The sequence below is a fragment of the Theobroma umbraticum genome, unplaced genomic scaffold, assembly GCF_002168275.2.
Source record: "Theobroma umbraticum cultivar Fairchild unplaced genomic scaffold, ASM216827v3 scaffold_12.0, whole genome shotgun sequence".
In the NCBI taxonomy this organism is placed as follows: Eukaryota; Viridiplantae; Streptophyta; class Magnoliopsida; order Malvales; family Malvaceae; genus Theobroma; species Theobroma umbraticum.
Genome location: NW_018397272.1, coordinates 2,348,757 through 2,367,769, shown reverse-complemented (window position 1 = coordinate 2,367,769; position 19,013 = coordinate 2,348,757). Strand labels below are relative to the sequence as shown.

At 33.3% G+C, this 19,013-nt stretch overlaps 2 protein-coding genes and 1 long non-coding RNA gene across 4 annotated transcripts in view; all 3 read right to left on the bottom strand.

The window, feature by feature from the left end:
- Positions 1 to 8,219: 8,219 nt before the first annotated feature.
- LOC110426747 (uncharacterized) lies at positions 8,220 to 8,890 on the bottom strand. Its single transcript, XM_021442046.1, has one exon. It carries the CDS (start codon positions 8,691 to 8,693, stop codon positions 8,532 to 8,534), a length of 162 nt encoding a protein of 53 aa, XP_021297721.1. The 5' UTR covers positions 8,694 to 8,890; the 3' UTR covers positions 8,220 to 8,531.
- A 7,937-nt stretch (positions 8,891 to 16,827) lies between these two features.
- On the bottom strand, positions 16,828 to 18,953 carry LOC110426684 (uncharacterized). Of its 2 annotated transcripts, none has more exons than XR_002446167.2 (4): positions 18,800 to 18,953; positions 18,463 to 18,524; positions 17,196 to 18,274; positions 16,828 to 17,099 (listed from the first exon to the last, which is right to left on the bottom strand). It is a non-coding gene; the product is annotated as an uncharacterized LOC110426684 (long non-coding RNA). The 2 variants fall into 2 exon arrangements; XR_002446166.2 differs by having other exon boundaries at positions 16,833 to 17,065.
- Positions 18,954 to 18,955: 2 nt separating this feature from the next.
- The window catches only part of LOC110426820 (RNA-binding KH domain-containing protein), a 2,498-nt gene continuing 2,440 nt past the window's right edge, over positions 18,956 to 19,013 (bottom strand). Inside the window, exon 4 of the mRNA XM_089785372.1 lies at positions 18,956 to 18,966. Coding sequence (XP_089641498.1) covers positions 18,956 to 18,966 — 11 coding nt within the window. The remainder of the gene's footprint in view (positions 18,967 to 19,013) is intronic.

The following is a 19,013-nucleotide window of genomic DNA, read 5'->3' as shown; positions in this document are numbered from 1 at the left end:
TTGAAATAATGAAATTTCTTGAAGTCCCTTTTATATAATCTTTCCTAATATGATTAAACACTAAACCTCTATTTGAAGGCATGCTTAATCGATCAAAAACTGATGTTTGAATTGTGGCTATGCTTAAGCGATTGAAAACTAAAAGAGTAGATAACTCCATTGGGGTTTTTTCCTCATCATTGACTTTTTCAGTCATTATATATCTTTAAGCTTTGTTATGAATCTTTAACTTTAAGGGTGTAAATCCCAACCATGATTTTGTAGCTTTGACAACATTTATTTTTTTCTGCCAAACTCTACAATTCTTAGAAGGATATTGTGGAGTTTCTTTAGTGAGTTCACTAGGCTCGTGTACCAACTTAGAAGCTTTTTCATCCTTGTAGCTAACCTTTATTAAGAGCTTATAAGCATTAAGGTTGAAACCATTAACTCTTTGAGAAAAAAGATCACTGTGTTCAAACGATGGCCCTGTTGTTGGCCTTACAAATCTCTTTAATGGAGACTTAGTGAATTTTGACTCTTCTAGGTTAGTGAATGGCAAAGTCAAATTTTTTAAACCTTTGATAAGAAAATCATTTTCCTTTGTAGACGAAAACAGTTTCTTTCCCTTTTTCTTTAATGATTTTCCTTCATCATTTCCTTGATCGCCTTTAGGTTGTACCTTTTCCATAAAGGTACTTTCCAAATAGAACTTAGTATCAACCAAATGTGTTTCTATTGTCATTAATGGTTTAGCATTTGTTATGATTGTCTTCACTTGACCATTTCTATGATATTTGAAGTATTGATGAAGTGTTGATGATACTATACCATTTTGATGTATCCAAGGTCGCCCTAACAACATGTTGTATGTTATGTTAGCATCAATCACATGAAATAATAAATTGGATTCCAAGTCATCAATGAAAAGTTGAAGTCTAACTTTTCCTATAGCCTTTTGCCTTTCAAAATTGAAACCTTGGATCACCAAGTGACTCTTCGATAATTCGTTGAAAGGATCTTAAGCTCTTTCATTATTTTTAGTAGGAGTAAGTTGACAGTAGATCCATCATCTATTTGGATTCAATTGATCTTCTGTTCATGACTGTATCTCCAAATAAAAAAAGACCGATTATGAAGGGTAGATCCCAACAGTAAGTCTTCATAAGAAAATGTAAGTTTTGCACCATAAGAGGAATTAGAATTGAACTTAATTTTTATCAATTTGGAAATAGGATGTGGGAATTAGATTTTGATTTTTGAATTGCATTGGCATGAAGTCAATCAAGGTGATTAGTTGTCTAGGCTTTTACACTACCAAATTTTCAAGCCTACTCATACTTATTTTTCTTAGCATTGCCTTTGGCTTCATTTTCCTATATGGCTGTTTCATCATTTTGGATCTTCTTTTTTGATGAGTAACTAAAATCCATCCTTCATTGTCTAGATCCTCAATTGTAGAACCATGAGCTTTACCCCCATTATCTTAAGGATTAGATGTCTCCTCTACATTCAGAGCCAACCTTATCTTACTCGATCCACATTTTATCTTACTCCCCACATTAAGTGGAGAAAGCATGCTAGTTGCTGATACTATATTTGCTTTAGCTATTTCTTTTTTAAACTCAATTTTCCCACCCTAGTATAAATAGATGATTTTGTCTTTTAAGACCAAACATTTTTCTATAGGGTGACCAATTAAAGAATGCTACTTGCAGTAGTTATGGTTATTTACTCAATCAGCTTCTTCTAGTCGCTTCATCTCTAGCAATTGAATGAGCTTAGCTTTGAGAAGTTCTTTTGACATTCTCGTAATATTTGAGTCGATGAAATGATACTTCTTTTCTTTTCTTTCTTTCAAAGATGCTTTCTTTTTTTCTTGCAAAAGGTTAGCTTTTGTCTCGAGTTTTCTTTAAGTTGGTATTCACCTTAATGGGTTTGGTATTTATAGTCATAGATTGTTTTCCTTCACCCTTATCTGCAAAAGCTTTGCCCTTTTTATGGACATTTTGCTTACCCTTCCTTGGTTCTTGCATGGGAGGTCCTTGATTTCCAATCGTTGACATGCTTAATTCCATGTCATGAGCGCAAGTAGCTAATTCTTCAAAAATCTTAGGCTTAATGCCTTGAAGATATAGCGTAATCCCTAATTCATCCTCTAGATACACATGTCAAGAGCTAAAGACTCGGGCAGTCACTTTTTGAAATTAAAATTTAGATTTATCCAACTGTGGATATAATCAATTACAGGTTCATCTTTCCATTGGTGGGCACTTGTGAGTTCAATCATGCTTACCATACGTCAAGTGTTGTAGAAGTGATTAAGGAACTCAAGTTTTAGCTGTTCCCAAGTGTCAATTATCCCAGGCTCCAAGTCCATATAACAATAAAAAACATTGCCCTTTAAAGAGCAAACGAACTGCTTCACCATAAAATCACCGTAAGTGCCAACATTGTTGCAAGTTTCTACGAAGTGCACAACATGTTAGTGAGGATTTCCTTTACCATCAAACTGTTGAAACTTTGGTGGCATCCTTATGCAATCAATCTTCTGAGAGTATGGCTTGGCATAGGTGTATAAAGGCTAAGAGACATTTTCCACCTATTCCTTGATGGCTTCCTTGATTAATTCCTTCTATTGATTGGTGGTGACTACTTTATTAGATTTTTGTTGGAGACTATTTTCCACTTCCGTAGTGGAATTCTCCTCATTATCTTGGCATTGATTTTGGCTAAGATCCATTGGTGCCTTTCTAGTAAAGTCACTAATTTTTTGTCATCATTGAGGCAATTTGTTTATCTTTTTCTCTGATACTTGTTGTTAGAGATTCTACAGTCTTTGCAAGAAGTGCAACTTGTTCTTTAGAGATGTTCTTCCAATTGTCATGACAACTATCACTCCAGAATTCGCTTTTGCCAAAGAACTTTGGCGAAGGGATGATGAAACAGAGCTATTACTTAAGTAGCCATCATGTTCCTTAAGTTGATTAGTACTTGATCCTTTAAAGGAAACAAGCTATACAGAAGAAAACTTCCTTAGAACGTAAGGAAGAAGCATTATACAAAGATTTTGGTTGAGGATTGAGAAAGTTTGCTCATACAATTTAGTAAAAGCTTCTATCTTTCTCTAAGTACCATATGGATGTGTTAGAATATCCATGCTTAATGATGAAGTTGGAAAGACTCCAAGATTTGCTAGAGCAAGCTTGACAGCAGGTTTGTTAGCAAGATTCTTCTTAGGAGCCATTACAACTTAAAGATATTTAGACATTTGTTTGAAGAAAGAAAATGAGAGGTAGAGATAGTCCCACTGGGTGTGCTAGAAATTCATACACATAAATTTCTCTTCAAATATTTCTTGACTTGAAAATTATGAGATAAATACAAATATTTGATTATGTGAATTATAATCTCTGAAAATTCCTCTAATTAATTTCTTCACTTCGTCTTCAAAAGGCACGAACTCGGACTTAGTCTTGATCACGAACTTCACTTAATCTTTACTTCAAGGGTCTTAAAAACGTAATCTTGATCACGAACACTTGATATCTTCACTTCAAGGGTCTTGACAACTTGATCTTGATCACGAACTTCACTTGAGGACTTGATCTTGATCATGAACACTTGATATCTTTGCTTCAAGGGTCTTGACGACTTGATCTTGATCACGAACTTTGCTGCCATTTGATCTTGATCACGAACTTCGTTGATGAACTTTGTTGTCGGTTGATCTTGATCCCGAACTTTACTGATGCTTGATCGTTACTTTAGAAATCTTCTACTTTTTTCAATCTCCGTAATGCTCTCAATCTTCAAATGCCTTCCAATCTTTGAAAGCTTCTGAATCTTCAAATGCCTCTGAATTAATGAAAATGGCTTAAAAGAGCCCCCTATTTATAATGTTGGGTGGGAGACTTTGATGAGAATGTAGTTTCTTTGAATTATCTCTAAATTATTTTAATTTATTTAGAGATAAATTATGATGACTCATTGAAAGTCTTTTGATGGGCTAGACTTTGAGTTTTTAAATTTTGATTGGTCGAAGTTAAATATTATCTTTAAATTATCATAATTTATTTAGAGATAAATTAAATAATCCAATTTTATTATTATCTCTAAATGTATATAATTATTAAAGATAAATTAAATGACCAATAATTAAATTTTGATTAGTCAAAAATATAAATATTATCTGTAAATTACTTAGATTTATTTAGAGATAATTGGATGATCAATAATTAAATTTTGATTGGTCCAATTTAAATATTATCTTCATATTATCTCAAGGGATAAATATATGACACATAAGTGCGTTGGTTCAGTTATGTGTCTTTGAAATAATTCAATCAATAAATTAATTATTTTATAATTAATTATATTGTTATGATAGCACTCAAGCATTTAGCTCATTGGTTGATGTATTATCCCCCAGCTTAAAGATCTGGGTTCGAATCTTTCCTTCCCTAATTATAAAAAAAAAATTATATAGTTATGACATCATAAAGTCCACATGGTAGCACGTAATTGGATCATAATTTTTCTCCTTGTACCCTAATTTCTATGTGATATAAATATTTAAATAAATTAATTTTTTTATATCGCATGCACATAAAATGAAATTACCCTTTTACCTGAATAAAATTGTTTTTTCAATTTCTTCTCTCTCACTCATATAATGGGTGTGCACAAATTCTAGTAATAATAATATGAGTAGTATTTTACTTAAACAAACTACTACCATTTTTATGTCATATTTCGATAAGTTTTTTATTATTTAAAGTAGACATATCAATTGATATGCATGCGAGAATTTGACTTAAAAAGTAAAAGCAATGCATGTATTGCCTTTAAAAGAATTATATTCGAATTTTCCCTTTTTTTAATATAGAAAATAATAAACATATGTAGCGATAGATCAATCTTGCTCAAGAACAAGATTTGAATATCCTCTTTTCTCAAAATTAAAAAAAATAAAAACATATCAATATATAAGTTCATATATCAATTTCAACTTTATCTCGTGTTAGATAGGTTTACCTAAAAAGTTTTTCATATATCACTTGAAAACAGCTCTATGCAATTGTTTTTCAAAAAAAAGAAAGGAATTTTGTTCATCGGAGAGTTGTAGATTTAGAAGGAATAAGAGATATCCTGATATATTGAATCTGAATAGTTAATCCGTCTAATATTGTTTTCATTATCAAATCATAAATAAAAATTACGTAGACTTCAATATTCAAAGTCTTAATTATACTAGATTCTAAAATGAGTGTAAATTAATTATAATTATAAAATTAAAGAGTTCCAACACCTAATCAAAAGCAATTTTCTTGTTATATTGTTGCGTTTACGAAATAAGTAACCTTCTCACCTTTAAAAAAAAAATGAGTAGCTTTCTCTGCAGTCTAAGACTATATTCATAATCTCTTTCCCAAGATATAGTGATTTGTCATAAGTGTTTCCATTTAGAAAACTTTGTCCTTGTGCAACAATTTTTATATGCTGAGCCTATCAACCAAAGTGTTGAGGTTTAGGTTGGCTAGAATTGTAGATCTTATTTGATTAGGATCCTTATTTGTGTACAATGTTGAGTAGTTGTATGGTTTTAAACTTCTTGTTCCACATCGAGTCTTAATCCTATTCTACTTTAAACTTTATTATTATAAAAGTGGATCTCTAGACTTTAAAATTGTAAGTAGTACTTTAAGAGCTCTAAAGAGGGGACACTTTGTAACTCTGTTTTTTACTCTAGGTGGAGCTAGAGTGGTTGAGGTGAGTGTTCTTGAGAGGTTATTGAGAAAGCGTATGAAAGTGATCTTGGATTGGTTTAGGGAACCATAGAGGTCAATTTATTATCCTTTAATTTCTCAATAATAGAAGAATAGTTTCACTCTATGGACATGGACAAGAGGCTAAACAACGTAAATTCTTGTGTTTTTCTATTTGCTTAATTTCTCTAGGTTTAATCTTTATTATTTTTTGGGCAATTTTCATAACAAACTAGTAGAAAAGCTTCGAGTTTGATAAATTCAAGATTCACTAAAGATGTCAAAAGTTACTAGTTTTACAAATGTTTCAATTCAAAAGTTTGATGGGAAGACTAGTTTCACATAATGGCAGAGAATGATGAAAGATCTCCATGTGCAGTAAGGTTTAATGTGCCTTTTGCTAGAAAAGGAGGAAGGGCAATCAGATGACATAAAAGATGTTGAATGGGTAGAGTTGGAGCAAGGTGTGTGTGCATTATTCAGCTTTACATTGGAGATAATATGTTTAACCATGTTATTGATGAGGATTTTACTCCAAAGTTGTGGACAAAGTTAAAGAAGATTTACTTGACGAAAAGTCTTTCCAGCAAGTTGCAACTTAGGCAAAAGTTGTATCGCTTAAAGATAAAGGAGAATTAAGACCTCATGAAGCATATGAACGAATTCGACAGGATCATTGATCAGTTGAAGAAGGTTGATGTGAAGGTGCAAGAAGAGGAAAAGGCATTATTGTTCCTAGCTTCGTTCCTAGACTCCTACGAGGTATTTGTGGAATCTCTGATATATGGAATGAATGCAATAATATTAGAACAAGCACAAGCAATGTTAATGTCTCATGAGGCCCAAAAGAAAAGTAAGGAAAGGGATAGAGATTCAGGTGGCTTGGCATTGGTAACTAAGGTTCGTAAGAGGAAGTCAACTGGCATGAGATCTAGGGGTGGCAAGCCTAGATCTAGCAGTGTTCAATGCTTTCAATGCAAAGGGTATGGACATATTAAAAGAGATTGTCTTACAAAAGGGGATGAAAGTAACGAGAACAAGGGTGAGTGTGCTTTGCTGAAGGTGACGATTCTAATGTCCTTGCAATCTTAGAAATTATGGGTGCAAATTCTTATTGGTATTTAGATTCTGCTTTTGCCATTAACATATGTTGGGAATTTGACTTTGGGTAATAAGTCAATACTGAAGGTCATGGGTCTTGAAGTGGTGAAAATCAAAATGTTTAATGGGGTTGTGCACTCTTTAGGTGGTGTGGCCTATGTCCCTAAGATACTTATTAATCTAATATCATTGAGCCTATTAGACTTCAAAGGATATGGATATTCTACATGTGACGGAGTGGTAAAAGTCACACAAGGCGACATGGTCCAGATATGGGGGAATTTGCATAATGGCTTATATCATCTTGAATGTGAGGCCTCAAAGGGATGGGAACAGTGTACAGAAGATGGTACCTACCAAAATGAAATTTCATTTGCCAAGGAAGTGATGAAAGATTCTCATGGTGTAAACGATGTTGAAAAGACAAAAAATCTTGCTAGTAGTGAATTGGAATGGTTGTCGAGGTCCTTTTTTGAAGTTAACTAGTGCCATTGCCTTAACGACTACACACGTGCATTGGCCGTTCTATGGAATCGAGTGTTGGACCATGCTTGATTCAATATGTGTAATCATGGTAATTTTAAAGGTCAATGGTTCGAAAAGTCTTGTGCTTGGAGAGCTGTTAAAGGTGTTGGAAAGTAGGTGGAGTTAAGAAGTTACAATTGGGTGTGAATAGTGGAAAAGGTTTAAGGAGTTTGAATTCAAGTCAAAGGTAGAGATTTATTGAGTTTTAGGTTGACTAGAATTCTAAATTTTATTTGATTAGGATTCTTGTTTGAGTACAATATTGAATAGTTGTATGGTTTTAAACTTTTTGTTCCACATCGAGTCTTAATCCCATTCTACTTTGTATTTTTATACTATAAAAGTAAATCTCTAAGCTTTAGAATTGTAAGTAGTGTTTTGCGAGCTCTAAATAGGGAACACTTTGTAACTCTGTCTTTTGCTCTAAGTGGAGCTAAAGTGGTTTGGGTAAGTGTTTTTAATAGGTTATTGAAAAAAGGTATGCAAGGGATCTCGGATTGATTTAAGGAACCATAGAGGTCACTTTATTATACTTTAATTTCTCAATAATAGAAAACAGCTTCACTCTATAGACATAGACAAGAAGTCAAACCATATAAATTTTTATATTCTTTTGTTTATTTTATTTATCTAGGTTTTATCTTTATTGTTTCTTAAACAATTTTCATAACATGAACCAAATTTCTGTTATATGACATTAACAAGTTTTTGAAATTAGTTGCATTAATTTGTTGTAATACTGAATGTATTGGGCTAGCTGATTAGCGTGAATACATTATCATAGCATGTTCATCCATGCTCTAGTCAAACACATTGATAGTTAGAAGTTTGCAGAAAAAGACAAAATTCTCTGAAAATTATTGATTTGTTTTACAAGAAACTGATACAAAGTCCAAAATGTAGAAAACCGGAGAGAGAGAGAGAGAATGATGAATCTGACGGTGTTTCACTTTTGCAAGATCAAAAACAGCCATGAATTATTCAAGGATCTTAAAGTGAACTTAAAGAGAGTAGTTCATACATACAAGATATCAGAAAAACGAGATCAGATATGCAAATCTCAACCTCTCAAAACAAAACATAGCATTAAACAAGGCAACTACCCTCAAATCCATTCCAAGTTTTGCACTAGGAGAAATAGAGACGGATGCTGCAGACTTAGAGAGAAATGAGACCTTCCCTTACAAGCAAGCCAAACATGAGAACAAGGAGACCAACAGCGACACACTGTGCTGGGGAGATGAAAGTCTGCGAATATGCAGATAAGGTGATTGCTGCCCCAACTAATCCAATCAACAAAGAGCTCAAGTTCTGATTCATTTTTTCCTTCCTTCCTTCTTCTTTCCCTGGATTATTGACTCTGATTTTGTATGGCTGAGGAATGAAGAATCAAGAATGTGAGGAGCTGAGAGTTTTGGTCTTTTCCTACCGGAGGTATAGACTTGGACCCAGTCACTGATATCCAAAGTCAACCCTTTCTGGGATCTGGTTTCTATTGTCTTTTTTCAAAAACCAAGACAATTTATTAATGATACATGTTTGTTATTTACTGGAAGTACAATCTGGTCACCTACCGAACTCTTACTGTTTATTTTTGGCTCAATTGTTTTATCCTGCCTGAAATTGCATTACAATACCTCGGGCACTCGTACTTGGTTTAAAACTGTTTCCTGGGCCACCAAGACAAAGGAAGTTAACAACAATTCTCCCACCACACTTGCTCTTCCCAAATGCATATGTAGGAAAGAAACAAAAGCAGTGAAATTTTGAGAATAGCTTCGATGAATTCTCATAGCATTTTTTTTTTAAAAAAGGAATATTATATACGTTAATATTTAGTGGCATTCTAATGATGAAGTATTATTAGCGAAAACAATAGTCTAATGAAGTTTTAGTCAAAAGTGTGTTTAGTAAGAAGGAGAAAAGGAAATTCATGGACAAAAACTCAGAGCACGTCATATCTACCTCATTTGTACAAAGTTCCACCCGTCCTTCTAATGGTCCCTTTTATCATTTTCAACTATTTGCTCTGGATATTGCCATTCTTCTAACTTTTGTTTTCACAAAAAAACTTTACCTAATAAAATTATAAAAATACTTTTAAGTATGAACAAACAAATTAATTTGAATGGGGAGTATTATAATCATTTCATTGAATGATAGTAAGATAAAAGCAACAACTTAATCTTTGATAATAGAAATTATATCCTCACCATAATTATAAGATACTAATTGCGAAAGAAAGAAACCATATTATGTCATATAAAAAAAGCTGAAATCACAAAATGTGCAAGTGGAGATTAACTTTTACTTATAATTGTGTGTAACCAAAAGATATGCAGGAGAAGGTTGACTGTCAATTTTTAACCTCTTTTTGGTTTTTCTCTTTGTAAGCTTCTTTTATAAATTTGAGTAAGGGATAAGTCGGACTTCTGAAATTTTATTCTCAAAGGCATTATTGCCCTTTCAACTCTAAAACTTTAGGGTAAAAGAAAGCAGGAGAGAGAGAGAGAGAGAGTTGAATGAAGAGAGAAAGGGTGTTAGTGGGAGGAGACAGAGTTGGAGGAATATGAAAGATGGGTGATGGTGGCAATGCCAACAAGATCAAGGAAGAGAGCGGGGAACATCTAGGGCCAGCCTCCTCCTACTGGTCAATGGTGGCACGAGGTCGAAAATCTACCCATTTTTTAGTTGATTGACATTTCGACGGTCAATAAATAAATAAAAAGAGATAGAGATTTTTCTTATGATATAGTTCAAAATAATACTAATCTTATCTTATATGCAATGATTTTAACATACAGATCTCTTTAAGAGCTTGACACGTTGTTATTTTTTGAGTTTTTGTTTGGTTAATAGGAGTAATTTCAAGCTTTTAAGTTTTTGTCTATTTTGTTCTTTCTGTCATCAGCTAGCTGGATTTGTTTCTCCTCTTTCATTTTCAGTCTACATGTTTTCTCAGCAGTGATGCCCTTCTCTATAAGTCCTGTGAGCCAAGTTTTCGGATTTTTCAACTGATGGGGTAATTTCGAGGTTTTATTTTTATAAGCTCAAATGATAATAATGAAAGAAAAAAGACAAAAGATAAGAACAAAAACAAACAAAATTATTTTTAAAAAGAAAAAGAAATAGGTGGAGGTTTTTTAAAGGTCAATTAAAATAATATTGTTAATTTCAAATGATAGAAAAATAAAAAAGAAAGGAAAGAAAGAAAGAACAAAAGGATAACAAAAAGAGAGAAAAGAATGGCAAAAATGCAAAACACAAAAACTTTTTTGATAAAATTAAAAACAATTTCACATTTTACAGATTTTTTTTGGCGTTTTTAAAGAGTAATCATTTAAGTTAAACTTTTAACCACTATATCACTTTACTAATAATTGAATCTCCCATGCATTTTTCATGGAAAATTTTCATTTTTGACATTAAATCTTTTAAATGATCATTTTATATTGGGTTTATGTTATCATTAAAAGGATAATTTGACAACTTGAGCATTATCGCACAGCAAAGATTCACATGAAATATGAATATTTAAAAAATAATAAAAAAATTGTCAGTTTTTAGTTTACATATTGAATTAATTGTTTTAATTCAGAGTTATTTTGAATATCTATTTTCAATGAGCTTTTGGAGGGTGTCAAGTAGTGAATTTTACCAGTAATGGTTCAAAAATTTAAACTCATTTGTTATGGAACTCACTGGCGCTACGCTGTTTTACTAGTAATAATGCAGCTTTGATCAGTGTTCGTTCGTTGGATGGGGGATAAAAGGTCTATCTACCAGGCTACCCTAATCTTTCAGCCTAAGTGCTATCTATAACTAGGGACACTACCCTTGTTGCTTGGTAATGTGTATTTGCATTAGTATCACAGAATTCAAAGCTAAACAGAAATTCTCCTGAGATAAATGAATGGGAAGCAAGCGAAGCTAATGGCAAAAAAGGAGGAACCAGGCCAAACATCCCTCGAAGTCAATGTTCGTTGCAGACTGTCACCAATATGACACAACCCTCAAAAGTGTCAAGTCCATATCTGACACAAGCAGCAAAAGATTAGCTGATCTGACACAGTAGTTTCATTGCCTTTTCAGGAAATTAGGGATGATCAATGAGCTTGCTTAAGTAAATTTAGGATCAAGAAGGGAAGCTTGCAAATAAAGTTGAGGGCAGAGCTAGGCAAGGGCGATTCCCACCTTTCTAATCCATTTTCCTCGTTCTCATTTGCTGCAATAGCATTAAAGTCTTCAAAAGGTGTATAACTTAAATATGGGAATTGTTTTGTTAATTATATTGCTGCCACAGACTAAGAAATATGGAATCAATCTGCAATACAGAAAACCTGATACACATATAAATATATATATATATATATATATAATAGGTCAACATACTGGCTGGTTGAAGTTTCAAATCACTAGAAACATCATATCTACTAAATAATTTAGCTTTGGGATGCATTCTAAAATATCTCTTCTCCATGACAAAATGGCATAAAATTACATAAAAACTTACTAGGAGTCAACCAATTAATCTTGCTACTCCCCACAACCATCTGCTTAACAATAAAAATAAAGAACAAAATTTAAGAATATCGCAAGAAAGAGGACTTTCTTTATCCAAATTAACTAAGCTATGAGGACTCATGTATGGCTGCGAAGCAAAAAAAGTGCTCTGAAGTAGAACAATTCAAGTTATTATTAATAACTTTTACTCTACGAATTCATGGCGAAGAGAAAATTTCACAATCAAGTTATTTTTCCTCTGATTTCCTTTTCCTTTCCAAGATTTAAAGAAAGTAAGAATGTTCAGAGTTAATTAAACAGTGATGTATGATTTCAGATTGTCCACAGTTAAATAAATTTTTTAAGTGCTTAAACCGGTTTGACATTGACACATCCATATGATCTAACTTAAAATCAAGGACAATGTTTCGATGCTTCAAGATACAAGTATTAATTAGTGCATTTACACTTACCAAACAGATGATAAACAGCAGTAATGTGAACGTGCAAAATGTTCTTACTTAAAAATCAATATAATTAATTGCTGGTTTGCCCCACTGCTGTGAAGTTAGGACTTCTAGCAGCAAAAAGAGTGGACATTGCTACAACTATGATTTAACTTAGAAGACATTAAACAAAGACAATTTTCCAAACCTTTTAGTCTTTTTCCTATGCCAAACCATACGTTTGCTGTGAAGTACGATGACTCGCAGCGGCAGCATGGCTATGGCCCTACCCTACCTGCAGTTGGATATCTAAAGATGTGTTTCTCCACTTATGTGAAAACTGAGAAAAAAGGGTGTCAAAGATTGGAAACTGAGATGAAAATCTAGTTTTGCAGTTGTTAATATGTGATTCATCTATAGTAGCCCACTAGTCTAATTCAATTGGTGTCCATATATCCAGATGCTTTTTCAGATGATCAGTTTCTGAGACACTGACAAAGGGTAGGTAATACTTGGGCAGAGGAGCAAAATTTTACAAAACAAATGGCTAAGTTCCATTGAATAATAATCCTTGGCTTGGACATGGGCTTCACCACTACGTAATGCTGTCAAGAAAAATTCTAGCAAACAAGTAAATCAAATTAAGTCTGTAAGAGAGAATGATATGATCTTAATTTTATCTGAACAAAAAAAAAAAGGACCGGTTAGAAGAGTAGTGAGCTGGTTGCAACATAGCTAACTATAAAAACTAGTTGGTCCAAATTTAACTACAAGAGAGATTCCTTGCCAACTGAAACCAGAAAAGAGAAGGAGAGAGAGAAAGATTGCAGCATAGCAAAAGGAAACTTGCAAGGAAGTAGCCACCCAAAGGCTTACACAAAAGAAACTGATCTTAATGATATTTGCATGATGATATTAGACCTTTTCTTTTACCTTTCTAGGGTTACGCTGCATTGCTTGAGTAGTCCATCACCAAAAGAAGTGATCTGCTATTTTCATCATAAATCTAGCATGAGAAAATGAAACAGTGATATAGCCAGAGACGACTTGCCGATAAACTCTTACAACATTTATTATAAATTTTATTAATGTATAGTTAAATTTGATACAGAAGCATATAGTTGATTACAGGGACCAGGGTAATATAATGTAAAATATAGCTTTTCCGGCAAGTCATCCTTGGCTGCAGCACATAGCCTCATTTCCACATGCAAGACTTTAGATGAAAAATACTGCAACTCCAATAATTGAACAGAACTTTTGAATAAAAGGATTATCTGTTCGCTCGCAAACAACCTAAACCAATCACTTAGAACCCACAATGCCATAAACTCAGAGATAAAGAGATAGGAACTTTCCCAAGGGAGAAAGGATAAAACATTCTCTATTTATTTCAACAAAGAAACTACCATTATTCGAAGAAAAGGGTCTGAAGAAACAGAGAGAGAAGAAGCGGATTGGACAAGAAAACCCTCTTGGCAGGGCATGGACGAATTGGGAGTTGCAGCAATTGAGAGGTAGTCTCTTTTGCTTATAAAGAAACTTTCAGCTTACGGTGATGGCATGGGAGATCTTAAGTAATAATGAGGCTAGCTTTTACACAAGGAAGGCAGCTCTAGAACTGACTACTAGGTGTCCTTGTCCATTAGAGAAACAGAAAAAAGTGAGTTACTCGGAGGACTCATGGTGCTTAGATGTGACTTTGCATGGGTGCTAAAACCAAGAGATATTAAGCCTAAAGATCAATCCTTATCGTCAAAGGGTCTGACTGATTAGCTTCTGTATTTTTGTTATCGACAGTCATTGAAGTGATATATTACCATGCCATTTCTTAACCTGCTTTGTAGTAATGGAGAGCCTGTCCAGAATCTGTACGATTAATTGACTGAGGAAGAGGAGTTAGGTGAGTGAATTTACTTCATTTAGCCGACTAATGACAAAACTTCAGAATCTGAACACCTTGCGGGCATCTTTGCATATATATATATATTTATTCCCATCAGGGGTCCCCTACATGTTCCGTCAGTCTAAAATTTCCTGTTGGGCAAGGGAGTAAGTACATACGTACATTTGTCTTCCTATAATTTTATTGATTTAATTATAAATTGGCAAAATCATAATGAGATGTTTCGATTAAACTAAACACTCCCATAACTTTCACTTATTCATAGTTTCTTGTTCCAAAGAGTTTATTCCTCATTTACTGTAGCAGTAGAGAAGAAAACACACTTTATTATTTTCTGTTACAAGGAGGATTGAATCAACATAATTTATTTGGGAGTCCTGGTGGTGTGATGAAGTTTTCTCTTTTTTCTGAAAGGTGAATCCGTTTTTCTGGTGTAAATAAGTCATTAGTTAAGAAAAAGACAGTTCTCGATTTGCTGGGTTGCAGCGTTTTTTCCAATGTTTTTACATATACTCTCTGAAACCTCTGGTTCCATATGGGAAAACAGAAATCAAAATTCTCAATGCTGGACTGCAGGCCTGAGTTCTGGGTCGGGCAAACTCTGGACAGAAAAAAGAAAAGAAACACTGAAAAGATTTCACAGCGATGAAATATTATAGTCTGACTTTGGCCATCGAAAAAGTACATCACTAAACTGTGGTTGAGCACAGCTATTACTAACCTTGAGTTGTCCTGCCTAACTGCTTCAGTACTCTAACAGCATGTTTGCTACAGGGAATAGCTAAGCTATTCCTTGTTTATTCCCATGTTTTTTCTTTACTACCGTTTGGTAAGCAATGTCATAATGAATAGCTATTATTTAGTATTAGCTATTCCAGTAAAATTCAAGCTTAACTAAATCTAAGCCTCTCATGATATTTGCTATTCCATAATTAAGGGAATAGATTTAAAATCTGATAAGACTAAAATACCTCTTCTAACTTAGAAATATTACACATTAATATTTCTTTTTCTTCTCATTTTCTCTTCTTTTTTTTTCTCTTCTCACGTTCTTGCCTCTCTCATTCTCTCCCTAACTTGCACGCATCACCAGAAGACGATGGCAACAACGACAACGATGGTTTCACAATTGAATATGATCGGAAAGCATCGATCTAGTATTTTTCGATAAGATTCAATCGAAAAGTCATCGGATCTGAGATCCACAGCCAAATCTGGTCGCAAGAAGCATCAAATCTGGTGCTTCTCGACCAAATCTCAACGGTCGAATCTGGCACTCCACTGCCAAATCCAACTGCGGGAAGCATCGATTTGGCACCCAGTAGCCAGATTCGTGCACATGGTGCACCAGATTGACGCTTCATTACACCAGTCACATTTCCGGTAGTCGACCCATAGAGAGGAAGAGAGGAAAAAGGAAATAAAAATAGAATAAAAAGAAAAAAATATTTATAAATTTTAAAAATTAATATTTTATATATAATTTAAACATTATTAATAGTAATATGATTAAAATATTAATATTTTAATATTTTTAATGTTTTATTTATTAAATTATCAATATATTAAATTTTTAATGAGTATAAATAAAAAATAAAAAATGCAAATAAAGAAAAAAATTACACTAATATTTTCATAATAAATTATTAAATTTTAAATTTTTAAAATTTTAATAAAAAAATTAAATAATTAAAAAAATTTACTTATATTTGTCATTAGGTATAAATTTTACTAAATTATGTAAAGAGTATTTTGTTGTTTTAAAAAATAAATATTATTATAATAAAATGTTTTAGTTTTTAATTATATATTATAAAAATTGTTATTTTAAATTTGGAAATTAATTAAAATTATTAATATTTTAATCTTAATAATATTAAATTATAAATAAAATATTAATAATTAAATTAATTAATAATATTTAAATTATTATTTATTAATATTTAATTGAATTATAAAATATTAATATTTCAAAAATCTAATAAATATAAATAATCATATAAGTAAGAAAGATATTTTTACTATTTTATTTTTTATTTTTTTTATTTTAAATTTATTATTACCAACCAAACATTATAATAAATCATAATAATTATTCTTATCTTATTTCATTTATCGTATCAAATTCAGTAATAAATTATTTTATTCCATTATTACCTATTCCAACTACCAACCTACCCACCTTCGGCTGAGCTCATCTTATGTACCAGTTTTTCATTTTTGTTCAATCACTCTATGACTGTAAAAAAGTTGGAATGGCCAACTCACAAACCTGTTTATTTCGGTTTCAGTAGGGCCATGTCCTGCTGCATCAGTTGTTTTTGCCATGATTTTTTCGATTAACGGGCTTGGTTGTACGCACAACCCCCAAAAACCATGTGCTCTATAAATAACTGATCCATGCACTTTCCTTCAACTTGACCCATGCAAGGAGCAAGGACTTCAAAGTTTTATTACATCAAAAGTACAAAGAGTACCTTCCCAAAAGACAATCGACCATAGAAAAAGTGATAGCCAGCTTAGTTCATTAAATTGTTTTTCCTCCCAAAGACTTATACCAGTTGTGCAAAATCCAACCTGAGTTCATCCATTCCTACCTCTTTTACCATCGCAAAGACGTGGAGAAAAGTTTTGTCTAATTTTCTAACAGGCCAATCACGCTGTAGATAAGTTTCTATTGTAACAGCAGTAAAATTTCACATTCAACAACTTCATCAAATTGTTTTATACAAGCATATTAAAACACAGTGCATGCTACTGCCACAACAATGATTGTACACATAAGATGCCCGAATTCTTCAAGTCTCCAGAGTAGCACGTATGTGCCCAGAAAAAACCTACATCAGTTTTAACAACAAAGATAATCAGAACCTGCCAACAAATCAATTGCTCATAAGACATTCCAAGCAGTCCACCAGATTGACAAATAATACAGACATATTATTAAGAGATTAAGCAATCACTTACTAGCGTGTTTCAAACACCTTGATAAGCTCCTTCATTCTCTCAAGTTACAGGCAACCATCAAAACAATAAGCTCTTACCTTTCATGTGAGGTCTTTGTGCAGGATAAAACCCAAAAACTGAAGCCGACGACACCAACACAGTCCTTTCCCATGCTTATAACGTCCTTTAATTAAGAAATCCATTGGCAGCATTATACATTATACTATAAACTAGCAATTTTCCTAAAAATTGCAACATATATTCATCAGCGAAAACCACCGTTGGGGAGTCAAACCCTAACCGTAGATGCCATGTTACATCCATTCTCTGCATCATTAAGTTAGTGTGTGACACCGCCAGTTCTACATTATACCGTAATGCATATTACATGATTAAAGGAAATGCTATTTCTAAGTGTCCATTTCTCTCAGGTAATCAGTTTAAGCTGAGGAAAACAACTAAAATAACTTTTTATGTTCTGAGTAAACACGTTCTCAAGAAGCTAGCCCTCAATAAATTTATGTATATATCAATGGACTTCTTGATTAAGGAACATTAGAAAGACTCAAAAGACCATTGAGCTGCTTTAGATGTTAATAATAAATATGCCTGCATTCCAGATTATATGTCTTCTGCACTACTTTTCAGGGTAATTGGCCAAGTTGAGGATAAGATCCCAATCATAAATTGAGACAACCAGAGGATTAAGAGAGCACAGAAGACAAATGTTAGATAAACAAACCCCACACTCTTAGTACAACCGCCAAAGGATGGAAGAAGCTACATGGTTTTGAACCTCTGAACAAATGCAAACTGGAAAGCAGAAAAGACAACAAAGAAAAGGAAATAAAAAGGCAGCAACAGGCATGCCAGCTAGCTAGGTTCTTGGGAGCACATATTATAGAGTTTGGTATTTTTGGTGTCATGGACATGGCAAATTTCAAAGTAAATAATAAGATCTCCACATAAATTTGGTCCCTCTAGGTAGTAGCATCAGGGTGGGCCATGAGTTTGTCAAACCCTGGTTCATCTGGTCTTCCGGTTTAGGCAGGCTTCATCAAAGTAGGCAGTAGGCTGGCTTCAGGCTTCATAAATCTCAGCTGTTTTAATGGGAATGGAAAGGCAACAAAGGGAAAACAAGAGCATCAGAATCCTATATAGGGAGATTGGTAGGCTATGTTAGCAAACTGCCATACACTAGTGTGTTCTGCCCCAAATCAGAGCATTGTCAGTTATAAGAATAGACAAAAGAATACCGAAAGGAAAACTATAGTCTATCTGCACATACCAATCACCAAATTTTAGTACCCATAGTTTTTGCGCCGGGAAACAGGGGTATGGCTGGATAACCTGGTAAGAGAAGTTAATGATGAATATCAAAGAATCCTACAAGATTAGGCATATACTAAACCTAATCAATCACACACATGCTTAGGAAGGAATAAAATGTAGTCTAGCTTACCCTTGAAAAAACTTCAAGCCAATGTCATGGAGTTCAAATATTTAAACATAATAATAGTGCAATCACTCCCTCAGCCTAAAGCATTTCACCTTTAATTGATGATAATGATGACAACAATGACAACAATAAAAATGTTCTTTCAAAGGAAATAAATAATTCTCACCCAGAAGGGCCACCACGTCCTGAAGAATAACCTCCATAAGCTCCATAAGCACTGCTACTACCACCAACCTACAAAAAATATGAGGAATCATCATTGTTCACTACCAGAGAGAGAGAGAGACAGACAGACAGACAGATACAGAGACAGACACAGTGGTTACAAGAGAACTAACTAAAATAAGAAATGGATACAGAAGGGAACAAAAGGGCTCTAA